This window comes from Phyllobates terribilis, unplaced genomic scaffold, assembly GCF_046119375.1.
Source record: "Phyllobates terribilis strain yellow unplaced genomic scaffold, ASM4611937v1 Scaffold_1__5_contigs__length_1240528914, whole genome shotgun sequence".
NCBI lineage: Eukaryota > Metazoa > Chordata > Amphibia > Anura > Dendrobatidae > Phyllobates > Phyllobates terribilis.
This window is the reverse complement of record NW_027362761.1, coordinates 965053692-965074346: the sequence shown is the minus strand read 5'-3', so window position 1 is coordinate 965074346 and position 20655 is coordinate 965053692. Positions and strand designations below refer to the sequence as shown.

General features: G+C 37.8%; 1 protein-coding gene across 3 annotated transcripts in view; it reads left to right on the top strand.

The window, feature by feature from the left end:
- The window catches only part of LRBA (LPS responsive beige-like anchor protein), a 646348-nt gene that overhangs the window by 593553 nt on the left and 32140 nt on the right, over positions 1 to 20655 (top strand). For all 3 annotated transcript variants that reach the window (XM_073642521.1, XM_073642520.1, XM_073642519.1), the window contains exon 52: positions 790 to 957. In XM_073642521.1, the coding sequence (XP_073498622.1) occupies positions 790 to 957 (168 nt within the window). The remainder of the gene's footprint in view (positions 1 to 789; positions 958 to 20655) is intronic.

The window sequence follows — 20655 nt, the reverse complement described above, 5'->3', positions numbered from 1 at the left end:
CTAGCATGTAGATAAAGTGCAGCACAGATTCATCTCAACTAAAAGCCGAGATCCTTAGATCAGGAACAAAACAGACATTTATAGGACATTTCACAACTTTCCCAAATTCTTGTGGAAACATTTACTGCAAATCCTGCACTGTACTACTGTACCCAATTTATTATATATTTTAGGAAAGTTTCAGAAAGTGTGCCTAAGGGTGGGATCCTCGCCTTAAGGCCATGGCACCACTATCAGTATTTGGTCAGTATTCGTTCAGTATTTTTTCTCAGGAGTGGGAGCCAAAACCAGGTGAGGAACGATCAGAGAAAAGGTATAATAGAAACAAGTCACCAATTCTGCATTTATCACCCACTCCTGGTTTTGGCTCCCACTCCTGAGAAAAAATACTGACCAAATACTGATAGTGGAACCGTGGCCTCATAGACACTTTCTGCACATTTTGGGGGAAGCAGTCCTACTTCCCCTTGTTAATCTTTTTGGTAAACAAGTGTCCAATTAAAAGTATGTTCTGTTCTAAGAAAAACAACTTTTTTTTTTTAATCAGACGACTCTTCTGAAATTTTAGATCAAGTAAAGTATTAAAAACAAAGTGTCATTCATAATTTACTGCTGCGGTATTTTTATTCTAGTTGAATTATAATGTATATTTTAGTTTTGAAAAGAGATCCGGTTATAGTTGTCAGGATGTTAAGTAAAATAATTGATAAAATTGGTTTTATTCAGTTTGTTTATTTTCAGAGCGTTTCTTCCTCACATTGGGTAAATGTTGTACTGTTATTGTTGCAGGCAAACTAAATCAGGTGGTTTTTGGGCACTGGGATGTGGTAACATGCTTGGCCCGATCTGAATCTTACATTGGAGGAGACTGTTACATCCTCTCAGGATCAAGAGATGCAACACTGCTATTGTGGTACTGGAACGGCAAAAGCAACGGCATTGGAGACAATCCAAACAGTAAGTAGTTTCTCACAGTATATTAAATGTATCCAATACATCCATGTGAGAAACGACAGACGACCCATGTAAAGGTTTTATTTTTCACACATTAACACATCAATATTTGACCTGTAAAATATAAAGCTGATGTAATTGAACAGAAAAAAAGCTTAAAAAAATGGATTTTCCAAAAATGCATTAAACAAGAAAATCACAGATATGCAATCTCCTAACACTGTTTAACTGGAAAAATGGTTTCCTTTGTGTAATTGGAGTTTATATGTAATATCTACTTCTAGAGCATTTTGGAGCATTTTGCCTGTGTGTGTTCTGCAGTGATCTCAGGCCACACACATTACTATTATTTATTTCCTTTTTTTGACGGATTTAAGCCTTATTGGCCCCAAATCAACTCATCTGTGGCCTCGATCAGCCAATAAAGATGGTCACTATTTCCCAATTTTATATTCTTCCTGAAATTGCCTTTTGACCACAGTCCCTTATAAGTGTGTAGTTTTTGGCTGACCTCATTCATTGTTCTTGTGGGGTCTTGCTTACTGCCAAATAATAGGAAAGGGACACCAATGCGAAGTTACAATCTTAAGACCATAAAATGTATTTTCAGCTTCAGCATATACTGAATACACATGTTTACAGATTTTACAGATTACTGTGCATATTGTTATCGTCCTGTACTGGTTTTCTACCATACGGTTCTTGAGTTACAACCTGAATTATAGTCCAATTGTACAGCAGGGAGGGTGTAACACACCGTACACACGAAGCATACACCATACTCACACATTTACTCTGCTACTCTGATTTGATTGACATACTGGGAAAATGTTATCCCGCACTGTACACTTTTAGGCGTCTTCATGCAGTTTTGCATCAAAGTGTAATCTTTTGTCAAAAAGTGGTTGAAGTCTAAACTTAGATGAACAAAAGATGCTAAAAATGAAAGGACAAGATTCATACATTTCAGGTCTACATAAGTTTAAAGAGGACCTATCAGTATTGAGAAAAGCGCAAAAAAGTGACAGTAGATAACATTTTTAGCCTTTTCTCAAATACTTTTTCATTAGCTAACTAGTTGATTTATCTCAGTATTACTGGGGCGCATTTTTAGTGTCACTTTTTCATAGTAACAGCCATATCTTATTATGTTTGGGATATACAAACTGTGAGAGGGGATGATTCTATACAGTATCTGAATGGTAAATGAAGCCTTGTGCTTAAATATGAAGAATTTAAAGGGTGAACTCATCAATTCAACTGTTTCCTGAAGTCGTTTTGTCCATTGAATACAGTTTGAAAATCGATTAACCTAGAGTTTTCAGAAATTCTCCTAAACAGATTGACAAAGTGATTAATTTCATGAATGCATCTGAATCAGCTGTGAGTGAGTGACATGTAAATCTGGTGAAAATTTTCTTCCCTTTAAGGAACAGTCTGAACTTTTACTTGCTACTAACTACTGCTATTTCAATAAAAATGTAATGTGCATTGTCAATCAGTTAAAAGAAAAGGATGTAGCTTTTTATAAAGTGGTTAATATGCTTACAGGAGGACACATCAGCTTGTAAAGGGTTGATTTGATTCTCTTGCTGCATACTGCACAGAAACTGCACCAGCCAGACCACCCAGAGAAGGCTTTAAGCTTTACCTGTACAAGTGCTTATATCCTCCTTCTGCAGATGCTCCGTAATGTACAGGGACCAATCTAATTTGGGCACATATATCACTACATTCAGCATGCAGTAAAGAGATTCTCCTGTGTTGTTTACATGCTGCACTCTCCCAGCTTCCCCCCACACAATGGTATCTCCCATCTCAGAAACCGGAAGCCTCACAAAATTCCAGTGGTTTGTTCACTAATTTAGTGAGGAAATCTTTTAACATACAAAAAATATATATATATGTGTGTGTATGTATGTGCATATATATATGTGCATATATATATGTGTGTATATATATATATATATATATATCTCTTACTCATGGCCGAATTATTCCCTGAAAATCATTGCAATTGCACATTTTTTATTAAGCACGTTTACATGTTTATTTCCTTTGTTCCTTTGTTTTTTGTGGTGTTCCAATACACGCAGAGAATAAAATGCAAATTGTCCATACTTTCACACTAAAGCCCAGAAATGGGCTAGACAAAATTGTTAACACCTTTCCAAAATTGTGGGTAACAGCTTTGTTTCAAGCATGTGATGCTCGATCAAACGCACCTGTGGTAAGGAATAGGTGTGGGCAATATGAAAGTCACACCAGAAACCAGAAGAACAGGGGGAGAAGTTGACTCCATCTTCGCATTGTGTGTCTGTGTGTGCCACACTAAGCATGGAGAACAGAAAAAGGAGAAGAGAACTGTCTGAGGACTTGAGAACCAAAATTGTTGAAAAATATCAACAATCTCAAGGTTACAAGTTCATCTCCAGAGATCTTGTTGTTCCTTTTTCCATGGTGCACAACATAATCAAGAAGTTTACAACCCATGGCACTGTAGCTAATCTCCCTGGACGTGGACAGCAGATGAAAGGTTGCAACGGATGATAGTCTGGATGGTGGATAAGTAACCCCAATCAAGTTCCAAAGAAATTCAGGCTGTCCTGCAAGCTCAGGGTGCATCAGTATCAGCGCGAACTATCCGTCGGCATTTGAATGAAATGAAACGTTATGGCAGCAGACCCAGGAGGACCCCACTGCTGGCAGAGACATAAAAAAGCTAGACTGCAGTTTACCAAAATGTACTTGAGTATGCCAAAATCCTTCTGGGAAAGCGTCTTGTCAACAGATAAGACCAAGATGGAGCTTTTTGGTAAAACATATCATTCTACTGTTTACCGAAAACTGAATGAGGCCTACAAAGAAAAGAACAAAGTATCTACAGGCAAATATGGTAGAGGTTCAAAGATATTTTGGGATTGTTCTGCTGCCTCTGGCACTGGGTGCCTTGACTGTATGCAAGGCATCATGAAATCTGAAGATTATCAAAGGATTTTGGGTCGCAATGTAGTGCCCTGTGTCATAAAACTGGGTTTGCGTCCTAGATCATGGGTCTTCCAGCAGGACAATGACCGCAAAGATACTTCAAGAAGCAGCCAGAAATGGATGGAAACAAAGTGCTGGAGAGTTCTGAAGTGGCCAGCAATGAGTCCAGATCTAAATCCCATTGAACACCTGTGGAGAGATCTTAAAATTGCTGTTGGGAGAAGGCACCTTCAAATATGAGAGACCTGGAGCAGTTTGCAAAGGAAGAGTGCTCCAAAATTCCAGTTGAGAGGTGTAAGAAGCTTGTTGATGGTTATAGGAAGTGATTGATTGCAGTTATTTATTCCAAAGGGTGTGCAACCAAATATTAAGTTGAGGGTAGCAACAATTTTGCCATGACCATTTTTGGAGTTTTGTGGGAAATTATGTTCAATTCACCTTTTATTCTTTTTTTTTTTGTGTTCCAATAACACCCAAATGAAAGAACATGTGTATAACAATAATGTGCAATAATTTTCTGGGACAAATACTGCATTTTCCGGAACAATTTCAAGGGTGCCAACACTTTTGGCCATGACACTGTGTGTGTGTGTTTATAATATATAATATATTTGAGAAGGATTTCTATTTGGTCTTCTATTACTTTGAGGTTTCCCAGGAGGCTTCTATTATGTTGAGGATTTCCTGTTTAACTGAACAGATATTCTTCAGAATTCAGTGGACCAAAAGTTTTTATGATCATTATACCAGTAAATATTTGCTTATTGGACCAATAGGTCTTGATTAGTCTCATAGAATCATTATTTGTGTGGCTTGTTATCTTCTTACCCTTTTTCCAGAACCAAAAGACCCCACCCCAAATGTGAGAACATGTGGAAAAGTTCCTGTATGCTTCTCTGTGGTCACTGATAGTTTTATAGGGGTGCAGGATGTGATGACAGTATAACAGGCAATGTATTTATTTCCTGATGTCACTTGCACCTCCATCTCTCTCATCTACACAGAGAACCGGAAAGTAAAGTCTTTCATTCTGCTGCTCTTTGACTTTGAATGAGTGGGGCTTCTGAAAGTTTTAGCTGGTACCATTTGAAAGTTGAATTCATTCTGGATATTAATATGAAATTGTACTTATGTCCATCTCTGAATTAATTGCAGTAGATTGGACCTTATCCATCTCCTTATGTATTTAGGTGTGTATGCTTCGCAAAAAAAAAAAATTGCCCACTCCTACACTTCTCTGGTTTTAAAAATGTTGTACAATGATGTATAATTCACAATACTGTAAGAACATAGCATTCTAGGCTGTGCCAGGCTTTCTTCATCACCGTCCTCCCATTGCTTTGCCTGTGTGTCTGGATAGCAGGGTGCGTTACATATCTCAGGTTCTACTGCATCACATTTATGAAATAAATAGGAGTATGTTGCTTCTGTACACACAGGGTATGTGCACATGATGTCTTTTAGACTCCGTCTTTTTCTTTCTATTTTTTAATACTGTGTAAACTAGTGATCGGCTTACAAACTGAAGCCGCTGAAAAATTATCGGGTCAGGTCACTTCTTTTAACCGCTTCACAACTTTCGAAGCCTGAAGCGGTGACTGAGCATATGAACAGCAAGTCGTACCGACAATGCAGCGCATGTGTTAATTCTTTTTAGCATGTCTGTGCTTTTTTTCAAGCAGATTTCAGGCGCATTGTGCACTTACTTTGAGAATGAAAACTTAAAAGCAACATTCTGAAATTATTTTCTTTTTCTTCACTTTTTGGGCCTGATTCATCATTTGTGATTTATTGAAGTTTCTATTCTTTTGTCTTGCGGTATTCGCTGATTTTTTTTTTTTTTGCGACAAATTCTTCAAAATGACTTATGTGGTTCATGAATTTGTCACAATCAAAACATTTTTTATTTTTGTCTTTAACCATTTTGTGTGACTTTTCAACACCAAAAGTCGCACGTGCTTTAAAAAGTCTCAAAAAGTGTGCCAAATTGAAAACTCCTCTGGAAACCTTAATCCAGGATGGAACAAAAAATGCAATATTGTGTAAAAGTTCCATTTTATGAACCTTTCTAAAACTTCAAGATAAACAAAGTTGTTGTTTATAAAAGAAAAAAAAAAAAAAAGGACAACTTTGAAAGTGGGACCAAACTTCTGGAGAATAAGGTGCAAATACTAAAGCCACTGAACAGGAGAATATTACTCCGGAAAACTGGAGCAACAGGAATAATGACTCACGGCCTTTATGTTAATAGATATTCAAAGAAAATCTATTCCTTTGATAGAGAAAGTAGATTGTATGGAGACTGGCTGTTGTGAGTGCATCCTGAACTCTGGTGTATAAAACTAGACATAAATATTTACAATTATTATTATTATTCTGTATTTAATATAGGGTTTGATGGACATAAATATATAAAATGAATATTCATGTATTTACAATTGTATGGTTACTTGACTCTTGGATAAAATAAAATTTTACGTTTTTTTCTTAGTCAAAAAATGTATAGTCAATGTAAAACAAATTGTAAAATGATACTACTAGTTTCTTGAGCTCCAATTGGTTATATAGTAGAAGTTGTGTTTGGTTTCAGGCAGGTTTGTCCGTGTCAGGAGCTTGAAGCTCACAATTAATATCAATTGCGTGTCTTGTATATCTCACTAATCATCACTAGCAGGCGGCATTAGCTTAAGGAATGAATTGATATTCTGGAAGGTAGTAATGAAGCTCACACCTCATGCTTTAATACTAACCCCCCTAACAAGGTGTTTGAGGATTTTTTTTCCTATCCGCTACTAAAGTGTTACCAGTCATATATTCTTCAATCAATGCATAAAATGAATACATATGAGCAGCTATTTTACCAAGGTATAAACCCAGTAAAAAGTTCCTTTGTGCGTCTTCAATAAGTACATTAATACAGGTTTCCAACCCCGCCGCATAATTCTTCTCTCGCATAGTGCTACATTTGTTGAAAATCACTGTGTTGCATCTTGTCAAGTGTAGAACTAGTATGTGGCTTTTGAAAGGTAATTAAAAATGATTTAAAAACTTCATTATGAAGAAGAATATTATGCTGGTGCAGTTTGATCCCATAAGAAATGCACTGTAAAAATGCAGTAATTGCCCAATACTGCGTTATAGACTAGTTTCATTATGTCTAAGACAATGGGAACGAGGCAGTCAGTATAAATTTCCCAGTTGAGTTCTTTAGTCGCTCCTTCAATTTTTTTTTCTTTTTAATTTTTCCAGTTTTTGTTTTGCTTAATTAACCTTAACGTATATAGATGGCTTATTTCAGACATAGTTGTTTTTCAGCCTTGAAAGCTACTGTGTTTTCAGGCTCGGTCACAGGCGTGAGTAAAGCTTACATTGCAATGTACACACTCTGAGACTATAATGTATGTTGTGACAGCCACAGATCAGAAGGCAGAGCATTTAAGGTTATTTGTGGCAACGTCAGGCTAATTGTGCAGTTGACAAAGCTGAAACTTTCACCTCTTGGAGCTGTGCACCGTTCAAGAAGGCTGGGAATAATTACAGTGATGAATTCAGTCCTTCACATTGATGCTTGATGGATTATTTAGGTAAAATTTGTTTTGATTTGGAGGGATCAATCCATCTAAATTCTGCAATCCACAGCTACTTGTGTAAAGAAAATAAATAGAGCAGCGGCTTCTCGTCACTGAGCTATGGGATGGAATCAGAGGAGCGGAGGACTTCCCACCCCTGTACACAGCGGCTTTATATGTACAGTAACAACAAGGCGCCCAACGGTGCAAAGAACAACAAATAACAGCCGAGCAGTGCTGTCATCTAGGGCTCTGCAGCATCGTTCACTTACTTTGTCTCAACCATTTCACAACACGTTTTATAGCGTTCACAAATTTGATGTCTGGATTTTATGTTCTCGCATAGAAAAATATCAGTGCAGGGATTTTATTTTTTACAGATACATTTCTGAATGCACTCCCCCCCCCACGCCCCCCACATTGCATATTGATTAGTAACATTGTTATTTTTGTTACTTACCGGTAGTTACGGTATTTGTTTTTAGTTATTTTTTTTATACTATTTTTTGCTCCATTCCCATTACCCAAATATCAAGCATCTGCAATTGTCATAAATGTATTATATGTTTATGTACAAAATGCAGCAGAACAGTTTTCTGTGTACATAGAATAATACTACAGTATATTGGCGAATTGTGGCGTCCTACATCAAATCATCATCCGGCAAAGCAATAGTGCCACCTGATGGTAAATATGTGTAGTACATTATGAACAGCCTGGTTATTAGAAGTAGCTTTTTAGCTGGGTTCAGATCCTTACTTTCACACATTACTTACTTCTCCATTTTTTGACTGACCTTTTAAAGTTTTGCTTTTCCTTTATTCTTGCTGACCTTGTATTTTACAATATTATGGATTCTAATATTTGTATTATTTTTATCACTGTAGCTAGGAACTATGGGTATAATAGCAAATTACATGCAGTGGTACAGTTATAAATTGAGTAAACTTTTGGAAAACTGTTCATTTTAGCGCAGTGAACGTCTTATTCTTTATACTGTAGTACGAGATATATTAAATATATAGGAACATTTTCCATCCGCTTATAATTTGTTAAATGGTATTAATGAACATCACCACAAATTGACTATTTAAATCTAAAAAAAAGGGGCGATTTGAATCCTTTGTATTAATATCAATATCTGGTATATACGTAAAGCAAAACCAGGACTCTATATAAAACCCAACAATTGCCTCTAGGCCAAATACATACAAGACAGATTAATGCAGTTTATTTTCTCTTAGAGATTGGTTCCTCAAGGATTTATATTAAAACTCACCGAAGGATTGGTTTATATTTTTTTCACATTTATAAAATCTGTTCTATTTAAAAAAGGTATAATAAGAGGAAAATGTTGAGGAAGAACTCGTTTTTATTCCTTTTTGCTCTCAATCACATGTAAGAAGACTACCTAGAGCGCTTCATGTTCAAAACCACTAAATAAAACAAATGAAGATGAGGGTTGGGGGTCGGTGTTCCTTTCTTATAGTGGTTGTTCAGGGGGCACAACACTCTTGGTATTGCGTTTTCAGCCTTGAGCGTTGCCTGGTTTGGCGTCGCAGATTATGGATAATGTGATTCCAAGGAAACGCAGAAGTTTGCAGGAATATTCAGCGTGCCCAGCAGATGCCATTAGATCCAAAGATGGAATAAATTGCTTCTTTTTTCTTTGTGTAAATAAGAACACGTTTTTGAAACCCGGACTTGGTTCTTTATCAGTTACACCACCAGTAAAGTACGTGCAAATACTTACTGAATCGGAATGAATGTTCCAGAAAATGTTTTTTTACACAATTAAGAAAAATAATTGAATTTCATCTTTTAATCCTGTAGCAGATTATCGTTTTTGTGTTAATCCACTCATGTGCTGTCTGTCACATATGTATGATAAAGAACGGACCATTACAGCGACTTTTCAGCTACTTCTCCATACAGGTATGCTGATTGTATGGTTTGTGTTACCCTTGTATTCAGACTTACTGGCAACACTATGGTCAGATAGATATAAATATTTGTGAACTGTACCTTTTGTAGTGCAGCAGGAAAACCATGAACGTGATATTAATTGTTCACAATGTTAGGTTTTTAGAATCAGTTGTAGGTGGAACGTATGAGCAGGTCTAAATCTACTCCAAATGAAGTAGTGCCCTAATGGACCTGTGACTGAAGGATACTGTGTTACCATAGGGGAACAACACCCTATGTGCAGCATGGCGGCTCACTGGCTAGCACTGTTGCTTTACATACTTCTACACTCCAAATATATACTTATAGGGAATTTACATGGAGTCCCACTGAGACGTAATAACAATGTCTATAAAGTGCTATGGAATATATATATATATATATATATATATATATATATATATATATATATATATATATATATATATATATATATATATATATATATATATATATATATATATAATATTGTGTGTGTGAAAAATAATTAAAGAGAAATGCCTAAAATGTATTCCTTACAGCTGGAATTATTTTGCATCTACACATTAAACCATCGGTGCTTGGCATCCAAATAGATTTTACTCTGGGTTTAAAACAAAAAAAACACCCACCTTGATGTATAATTTTGTTTTTGTTAATGTATTTTTGAGTTATGTTACAAGCGTGTAGTAATTTATAGTAATGAGCTCTAGAACAGGTGGTCAAATAGCCTGCACTGTAATTTATCAGTTGTGATATTCTGGCCTAATTAACCAGCGTTTTGTAGCTCGGTATATTTCTCCTCCGCGCTGACAGATTAATAGGAAGAGGGCTTGTGTTTAAATCTCCCGGTTGGAGAGACAGAGAGCTAGACTCTGTTCATTTGTTTTATTAGTATTCGCCTAAAACATTGTATTGCTCCTCACCTTCTGCCTATAGAACAAATAAGGCTTCAATCTCAAATCCTGTATCTTGCCTTTTTTATAAACCCATAGCCATCCATGTTTGCTTTTTAAATTAATACACATTTCATTTTCCTCTTTTTTTTTTTTTTTTGTGAGCCGAGCTAATGCATGCCATATGCAGGAGAAATCCACCATAGTTGAACACGGTACAATTATTTACCTTGCTTAGTTGCTTAGAAAAATGAATATACCATACGAGCCTGGGGCTATGTCTATAAACAGAGGAAAGAGTGATTTATGCCCGGGAACTACAATTGTGTAATTTAAACCAACCATTTGTGTTAGTAGACTTTGATGCAGTCCAAGTATATTTGGCTAAAAAAAAAACCTACTTGAATAGGAAGTGTGATATGTCTACAATTAGTACTTGAATTTGCAGTTAGTCTAGCAAGACGAGGCCTAACAATAAGCGTAAACACGGCATGTAACTTCATTTATTTTAAAAGGTGTTCTGTCATACAGGTCTGTCAGTGTGATGGGACCAAATGAACCACCACGTCTATCCTTAGTCTGAATGGTTACCTGTGAGTGGTCTTGTATTCTGAGCTTAGAAAAAATATTAAAGGGCTGCAAGGTATAATAAAGTCAGGAGACGACTCAAGAAAGTCTTATTCTACAAGCCTAATTGTATACTTTGTCAGGCTCTTTTTGGACTAAATGTGTTTTATTTTAATCAAGGAGGTTGTTTGGGCCTACGACAAAGATTATGTAGAGGATGATTATATAGTACAAGTAACTGATCTGATTTCTTTTGTTTGTGTATTTTCTCTATTGCAACTGAACTGGTTAAAATAATTTGTCATTACTGTTATCAGATGCATCAATTTAAAAGGTAGCAAAAATGGGCCATGTTATACCAAACTTTTAAACGTTGAGTATGTGTCATGATCGTAGACATTCCGTAAAGAATTCTACTTTCTTGTTTCATAATGGCACACACGATTAAAGGGAGTCTGTCACCAGATTTTTCCTAACTCATCTGAGAAAAGTATGATGTAGGGGTGGAAACCCTGATTCCAGAAATGTATCACTTAGTTTACTGGGTGCAGCAGTTCTGATAAGATCATTTTTATCTTCTGTAGATTTTACAGAGCTCCGAATGCTGAGCTGTGTATAACCCCGTTCACACCACTTGCAGCTTTCTGTGTACATTGTACATTAAAGAGGGGTCCACTACTTTTACATTGATGATGTATCCTTAGCATAGGTCATCAATGTCTGATCGGCCTGAATTCAACACCCATCACCCCTGCCGATCAGCTGTTCTCGGTGGTGGCTGCTGGTCAGAAGTACGTACGTACTTATTTGCAGAGCTGGCCGTCTACTTGTAGTGGCCGGGGGCTTGGCACTGCACATCCGCCTCCTATTCATTTGTATAGTACCCTGCAGCAGTCACTACAAGTAGACGGCCAGCTCCACAAGTAAGTGTTCGCGGCCAGCGGCCGCCACCGATAACAGCTGCTCTGCGGAGGTGCCGGGTGTCGAACCCCAGCCAATGTAAAAGTAGTGGAAAACCTCTTTAACAGAAAGCTGCTAATCAGTGGTGTGGGCAGGGTTATACAGAGCAGTTAACTAGGAGGCGCAAGACATTGTCATGTAAACTCCTGCTGCCTAGTAAGTGGCACATTGCTGCAATCAGGGTATCTGCCCCTATATTATACTGCTCTCGGATTACATAACAAAGCCTGCTGACAGATTCCTTTTAACAACTTTGATGGACTTTTAAAGGTGTGTGCCAGGAAAATATTCTAATGTATATACATCATAAAAAAAAAATAGTATGAATGTAGATCTCTCTGGAGTGTCATCGGGGGGGAGGGGGAGAATCCATGGAAGATGCCAACTTTATTGTATTTTATGTATAACAATAATATATAATGCCATGTAACATTGAATCTCTTTGTTCTACTAATCTTTCTTTGTAAAAACGTTATTGTGTAATTTTCTTAATAAAAATGCTCTGATTAAAAAAAAAAGTAGGAATCTCCGTCATACTAACCTATTGGCACCCACTTGGATCCATTGCAGGCTTCCCCTTGGTCTGCGCATAGACAGAACGGTGATATCACCGTTCCACCAGACAGCTGCAGCCTCTGATTGGCTGCAGCATCAGGTGACTTTGAGCAGCATGTTATCAAAAAGAATCTAATGATGCTCAAAAGTCACTGTGATTGCGAGGAAACGATGATTACCATGGCAGGCGGAGGAAGGCTGAAGGCCTCTGTAACTGCTATGTTAGTCCTTCTGTGAACCTCAGCCACAGAACTGCAATTTAGCTTTATACTATGGTACTGTGGCAAACAAACGCACTGTCAGATCCCTTAGGGAGACTAAAAACAAGTATAAAATTTGAAATCACCTTGCTTTATTCCTTCAAAAATAAAGTAAAAAAAAATAGTATCATTATGTCTTAAAAAAAAAAAAAGTCCAATCTATCGAAATCTAAAATTATTTAAACGCTGAAAAGGGAAAAAAAAGCAACCCCAGAATTGTCATTTTGTTGTCGTTTTTTGGTTGCCGCATCTAAATGTCGTATGTACCCCAAAATGGTATCAATAAAAACATTAGCTCAGCGTGCAACAGAAAAGCACTTGCACAGCTCCATCGACACAAGTGTTAGGGGTCTGAGAAGATGACTTTACATTACAAGCGTGTATATATAATCAGACATTTGCAAAAGAAAAAAAAAAAAAAGATATATATATATACAGTACAGACCAAAAGTTTGGACACACCTCATTTAAAGATTTTTCTGTATTTTCATGACTATGAAAATTGTACATTCACACTGAAGGCATCAAAACTATGAATTAACACATGTGGAATTATATACTTAACAAAAAAGTGTGAAACAACTGAAAATGTCATATTCTAGGTTCTTCAAAGTAGCCACCTTTAGCTTTGATGACTGCTTTGCACACTCTTGGCATTCTCTTGATGAGCTTCAAGAGGTAGTCACCGGAAATGGTCTTCCAACAATCTTGAAGGAGTTCCCAGAGATGCTTAGCACTTGTTGGCCCTTTTGCCTTCACTCTGCGGTCCAGCTCACCCCAGACCATCTCGATTGGGTTCAGGTCTGGTGACTCTGGAGGCCAGGTCATCTGGCGCAGCACCCCATCACTCTCCTCCTTGGTCAAATAGCCCTTACACAGCCTGGAGGTGTGTTTGGGGACATTGTTCTGTTGAAAAATAAATGATGGTCCAACTAAACGCAAACCGGATGGAATAGCATGCCGCTGCAAGATTCTGTGGTAGCTATGCTGGTTCAGTATGCCTTCAATTTTGAATAAATCCCCAACAGTGTCACCAGCAAAGCACCCCCACACCATCACACCTCCTCCTCCATGCTTCACGGTGGGAACCAGGCATGTAGAGTCCATCCATTCACCTTTTCTGCGTTGCACAAAGACATGGTGGTTGGAACCAAAGATCTCAAATTTGGACTCCTCAAACCAAAGCACAGATTTCCACTGGTCCAATGTCCATTCCTTGTGTTCTTTAGCCCAAACAAGTCTCTTCTGCTTGTTGCCTGTCCTTAGCAGTGGTTTCCTAGCAGCTATTTTACCATGAAGGCCTGCTGCACAAAGTCTTCTCTTAACAGTTGTTGAAGAGATGTGTCTGCTGCTAGAACTCTGTGTGGCATTGACCTGGTCTCTAATCTGAGCTGCTGTTAACCTGCTATTTCTGAGGCTGGTGACTCGGATAAACTTATCCTCAGAAGCAGAGGTGATTCTTGGTCTTCCTTTCCTGGGGCGGTCCTCATGTGAGCCAGTTTCTTTGTAGCGGTGGATGGGTTTTTGCCACTGCACTTGGGAACACTTTCAAAGTTTTCCCAATTTTTCGGACTGACTGACCTTCATTTCTTAAAGTAATGATGGCCACTCATTTTTCTTTACTTATTTGCTTTTTTCTTGCCATAATACAAATTCTAACAGTCTATTCAGTAGGACTATCATCTGTGTATCCACCAGACTTCTGCACAACACAACTGATGGTCCCAACCCCATTTATAAGGCAAGAAATCCCACTTATTAAACCTGACAGGGCACACCTGTGAAGTGAAAACCATTTCCGGTGACTACCTCTTGAAGCTCATCAAGAGAATGCCAAGAGTGTGCAAAGCAGTCATCAAAGCAAAAGGTGGCTACTTTGAAGAACCTAGAATATAAGACATATTTTCAGTTGTTTCACACTTTTTTGTTAAGTATATAATTCCACATGTGTTAATTCATAGTTTTGATGTCTTCAGTGTGAAAGTACAATTTTCATAGTCATGAAAATACAGAAAAATCTTTAAATGAGAAGGTGTGTCCAAACTTTTGGTCTGTACTGCATATATTTCTTTTCTTCTTTTTTTTTTTTTTTTTTTTTTTTTTTACAAATTTCAGATTTTTTTTTTTCACCACAAAAACAAAAAGTTTGGTATCTCCATAATGATGCTGACCTGGAGGATCATTCTGCCAAGTCATTTTAACCACACAATGAATGCCGTAAAAGAAAAGCCAAAGAAGCACTGGTTGAGTTACGTACTTTTTTATTTTTTTGCAACTTCACAGCACTTAAAAAAATTTTTCCCGATTTTCTAATACACTGTATGGGAAAATAAATGAGCTAATTCAAAACTTCAACTTGTCCCACAAAAAACAAGCCCTCATGCTTCTATGTCGACACAAAAGTAAAAAAGTTATGGCTCTCTGAACAAGAGGAGGAAAAAACTTAAGCGCAAAAATGAAAAAATTCCCTTGCTATTAAAGGGTTAGTATATGATTATCGCTCATTTTTTATGTATATTAGCCCCTAAGGATTATGTTAGCGGTTATCTTTAATATAAATAAATAAGCAATTGTGGAATAATTTCTATAAAATGTCATTTTTCTACTTGGCTTGAAGTTGTCCAGCGTTTACTTATATTGTCGGAGAGAAGGACAGAAAGGGACAATTCAAAACTATTTCCTTTGTCCAAATTAAGAAACAATGTGGTATTAAATCTTATGTGTTGGTATTTTATATCTAGTTAATAAAAATCTATTTGACACAACTTGTTAATAAAATTGTAGATAAAAGCTGATAAACCAGCAAACGAGAAGCTTTAAAAAAAATAAATAAAATGGCAAGTTATGAATAATGACCATAACATAAAGTTTAATATATATAAAGTATCTAAAAAAAAACCTCTTTCACAATGTCTTCTTTCTCAAAGCAGCTACCCCGTCAATGGCTGGGCTTTCTGTGAATACTTTTTTCTTTCAGGAAACCGAATCTTTGCTGTAATTATTCCCATTACAGGGATATAGATCATGGTTTGATGTCATTACTGCAAAGATATGCTCTCAGTCCATAAAAATGCCACTTCAGATTTATGAAAATGGCAACGAATTCCTTACTCTGACTTTTCTTTAAATGTACTGACCAGTTGTCACTCCTTCCCTACTTCTATGTAATTTTTTTTTACATAGGAACATTAATAAAATAGTGGAATCTGTCATGAGTACAAGTTTTACTAATCATTCTCTTTACTATTGTGTGTTATTTGACCAATTAACATTAATGAGTCATATTGTGGGAATGTTATTTTAGTAAAAATTTTGGGTTCACATCATATAAAAAAAATAAAATCCCACATCAATAAATTATTCTTTCACATGGAAGGGCGGTCTACAGTTAAAGAGGAGAAGCCACTTAAAGGGAATCTGTCACCAAGTTTTTGCTACCCCATCTGAGAGCAGCAAATATAGTGGCAGAGATCCTGATTCCAATGATGTCACTTACTGGGCTGTGTTGTATTTTTGATAAATCTGTGTTTTATCTGCTGTAGATCTGCCAGTTCTCTGAATGCTGAACTCTATATAACCACGCCAACACCACTGATTGGCAGCCTTCTATGTACTCTCTGCATAGGCAGAAAACTACTAATCAGTGCTGGGGGTGGGGTTATAAAAAGGCTTAGGAATATGGAGGACTACATGGCAGCAGGCTTAGTTGTCCTCCACTAACAATCTGCTAATAAAACAGTGATTTTATCAAAACCACAGCAAGTAGCCCTATAAGTGACACATAGCTGGAATCGGGGTATCTGTCTCTACATTATGCTGCTCTCAGATTAGGTAGCAATAAAATTGGTGACAGATTCCGTTTAAAGGGGTTGTCCAGCTAGAAAAATAAATTTTTGCATGTGTTACAATTGTCATATTATAGCGCTGGGGTCCTGGGTTCAAACAACATCTGCAAGGAGTTTGTATGTTCTCCCTGTGTTTCCATAGGTTTCCTCCCACACTCCAAAGACATACTGATAGGGAATCTAGATTGTGAGCCCCAATGGGGACAGTGCCTATAATGTCTGCAAAGCGCTGTGGAATTAATGGCGCTATATAAGTGAGTAAAATAATAATAATAATATACTTTCATTACAATTGCTGCCCCAATTTCACGGCCTGTTTCACTGCACTTTCAGGTTAATTCTGACAGTCTACCCCATTTAATCCCGTTCCGACGATGTCCATAATACTGACTTATGGACCAGCCACGTAATATTACGCATAATGCGATCGCGCCCGCACACAAGCGGTGCAGGGTGATCGCCACCGGGTGTCAGCTGTGACAGGTGCTATGTGCAGGGAGTGGTGCGGGACATCACATTAAGGGGGGAGGTAAGCGCCGGTACTCACCTCCTCTCCGGCCTCCTGCGGCGGCTCCCGGATGTCGTCATGACAACATCCGGGTCAGCAGGAGGCAGGAAGTTACTTTGGTCATGCGCAGTAATGTCTCCCCTGTGTGCAGCGCTGACAGGCTGCATGGCATAGGGAGCTGCTGCTCTCTATGCTATACAGCCGATCAGGCTGCAAAAAGTGAAAGTCCCATAGTGGGACATAGTGTAAAAGTAAAAAAAAAGTGTAGGAAAAGGGGGGGGGGGGATTGTAAAATTATTTTTAAAAAAAAGAAACGAAAAAAATAATCCTCAAAAAATAAAAATATATTGTACCCATAATATTTATTTATTATGAAAGAAATAAACCAATAAAAGTACACATATTTGGTATCGCCGCATCTGGAATGACCTGACCTATAAAACTGTGCCACTAATTAACCCCTTTAGTGAACACGGTAAAAAAAAAAAAATGAAGCAAAAAACGATGCTTTATCATACCGCCAAACAAAAATTGGAATAACACACGATCAAAAAGACGAATGTAAATAAAAATGGTACCACTGAAAATGTTATCTTGTCCCGCAATAAAAAGCCGCCATGAGCTCCATCACCCAAAAAAAAAAATATATATAGCTCTCAGAATAAAGCGATGCAAAAAATTTTTTTTCTAGAAAATAGTTTTTATTGTGTAAAAGCGCCAAAATATAAAAAAAAGATACAAATGCGGTACCGCTGTGAACGTACTGACCAAAAAAAAAAAAAAGCTGTCTTATCAATTTTACCACACGCGGAACGGCATAAAAAAAAAAAACCAAAAAAACAATTCTGGAATTGCTGTTTTTTGTTTATTCTGCCTCCCAAAAATCGTAATAGAAAGCAATCAAAAAAGTCACATGCCCGAAAATGGTACCAATAAAAACGTCAATTTGTCCCGCAAAAAACAAGCAGTCACATGACTGTCAGCCAAAATATGTCAAAAATTATAGCTCTCAAAATATGGCTATGCAAAAACTAGTCTTTGCAAAAAAAAAAAGCGTCTTTTAGTGTGTGACAGCTGTTGATCATAAAAACCCGATCTGAATCTGGTATCGCTGTAATCACACCGACCCGAAGAATAAAGTCATCTAATCACTTATACCGCACGAGGAACGGCGTAAAAAAATAAACTCTAGGGTTGGGTTTGGGGCTAGGGTTAGGGCTAGGGTTAGGGTTGGGCTAGGGTTAGGGTTGGGCTAGGGTTAGGGTTGGGCTAGGGTTAGGGTTGGGCTAGGGTTAGGGTTGGGCTAGGGTTAGGCTAGGGTTAGGGTTGGGCTAGGGTTAGGGTTGGGCTAGGGTTAGGGTTGGGCTAGGGTAGGGTTAGGGTTGGGATTTTTTTCAGAAGTAAAAAAAAAAATGATGACGATATGGTGACCAGTGTTGAGCGCAAGTGCTCGCTACTTGAGTTTGCATCGGGTGCTCGGGTATGCACAGAGTATCATGGGTGTTCGAGTGACATGCTTGAGTCTCTGCCCGATATTCTTCGCGGCCAAAAAAAACGTTGCTGGGATCGCCTGCAATGCACAAGCGATCCCTGCATGTTTTTTTTGGGTGTCTAACAACCGTGAAACATGCGGGGCTGGGACTCAAACATGTCACTCGAGCACCCGTGATACATGGTGCATACCCGAGTACCCGATGCAAACTCAAGTAGCGAGAACTTGCGCTCAAGACTAATGATAACTTATTCAATATGATGACCTAATGTTTCAAATTCTGTGTCGTACCTCTGGGTTACAAATGTACACTATACCCCTTGATAAAATCCTTAAGGGGTCTAGTTTCTAAAATGGAGTCAATTGTGGTGGTTTCCACTATTTAGGCACATCAGGGGCTCCCGAAATGCGACACAGTGTCACATCTTGCGTTCAAAAAGTCACACAGTGCTCCTTCCCTTCTGAACCCTGACGTGCGCCCAAACAGTGTATTTTCCCCACATATGGGTTATTGGCGTACTCCAGAGAAATCGAACAACAGTTTTTAGGTTCCATTTTCTCCTCTTACCCTTGTGAAAATAAAAAAATTAGGGCTAAAAGATCATTTAAAAAAAAAAAAAAAAAAGAAAAAGTTTGATTTTATTATTTTCACGGCTCCATGTTATAAACTTCTGTGAAGCACCTGGGGGTTAAGGGTGCTCACCACACATCTGAGGGGTCTAGTTTCCAAAATAGTGTCAGTTGTGGGGGTTTTCCACTGTTTAGGCATATCAGGGGCACATCTGCTAATTATTCAAGCAAATTTTACATTCAAAAAGTCAAATGGCGCTCCTTCTCTTCCAAACCCTGCCCTGCGCCCAAGCAGTGGTTTTCCCCCACATATGGGGTATCGGCTTACTCAGGAGAGATTGCACAACAAGTTGCATGGTGCAATTTCTCTTGTTACCCTTATGAAAATGCAAAACTGGGGGCTGAAAAACATTTTTGTTGGAAAAATGTGAAAATGTTATTTTCACGGCTCCATGTTAGAAACTTCTGTAAAGCACCTGGGGGTTCAAGGTGCTCACCACACATCTGGATAACTTTCCTGAGGGGTCTAGTTTCCAAAATAGTGTCACTTATGGGGGGTTTCCACTGTTTGGGCACATCAGGGGCTCTCTAAACGCAACATGGCATCTGCTAATTATTCAAGCAAATTTTACATTCAAAAATTCAAATGGCGCTCCTTCCCTTCTGAGCCCTGCCGTGCGCCCAAACAGTGTTTTTTCCCCATGTATGGGGTATCTGCGTGCTCAGGGGAAATTGCACAACAAATTTTAGGGTCCATTGTTTCTTGTTACTGCTGCAAAAATGAAAAAAAAAATTGAGTCTAAAGTAAAATTTTTGTGAAAAAAGTTAAATGTTCATTTTTTTCTTCCCCATTCCAAAAATTCCTTTGAAGCACCTGAAGGGTTAATAAACTACTTGAATGTGGTTTTGAGCACCTTGAGGGGTGCAGTTTTTAGAATGGTGTCACTTTTCAGTATTTTCTGTCATAACGGCCCCTCAGTCACTTCAAATGTGATGTGGTCCCTAAAAAAATGGTTTTGTAAATTTTGTTGTAAAAATGAGAAATCGCTTGTCAACTTTTAACCCTTACAGCTCCCTAATAAAAAAAAAAAAAATTTGGGTTCCAAAATTGTGCTGATGTAAAGTAGACGTGTGGGAAATGTTATTTATTAACTATTTTGTGTGACATATCTCTCTGATTTAAGAGCATAAAAATTAAAATTTAGAAAATAGCGAAATTTTTGCCAAATTTCAGATTTTTTCACAAATAAATGCAAGTGATATCGAAGAAATTTTACCACTATCATGAAGTACAATATGTTGCAAAAAAAAGAATCTCAGAATCAGCGGGATCCGTTGAAGCGTTCCAGAGATATTACATCATAAATTGACAGTGGTCAGATTTGTAAAAATTGGCCCGGTCATTAACGGGCTAACCACCCTCGGGGATAAAGAGGTTATCCAGGATTTTTTTTTACTGTGTGCCTAAAAATGAACAGACAGGTATCCAACACCATCTGAGCCGTCACTGACTGCTCCTGCTGGCGATTCTGCTGCTCCATGTCAGC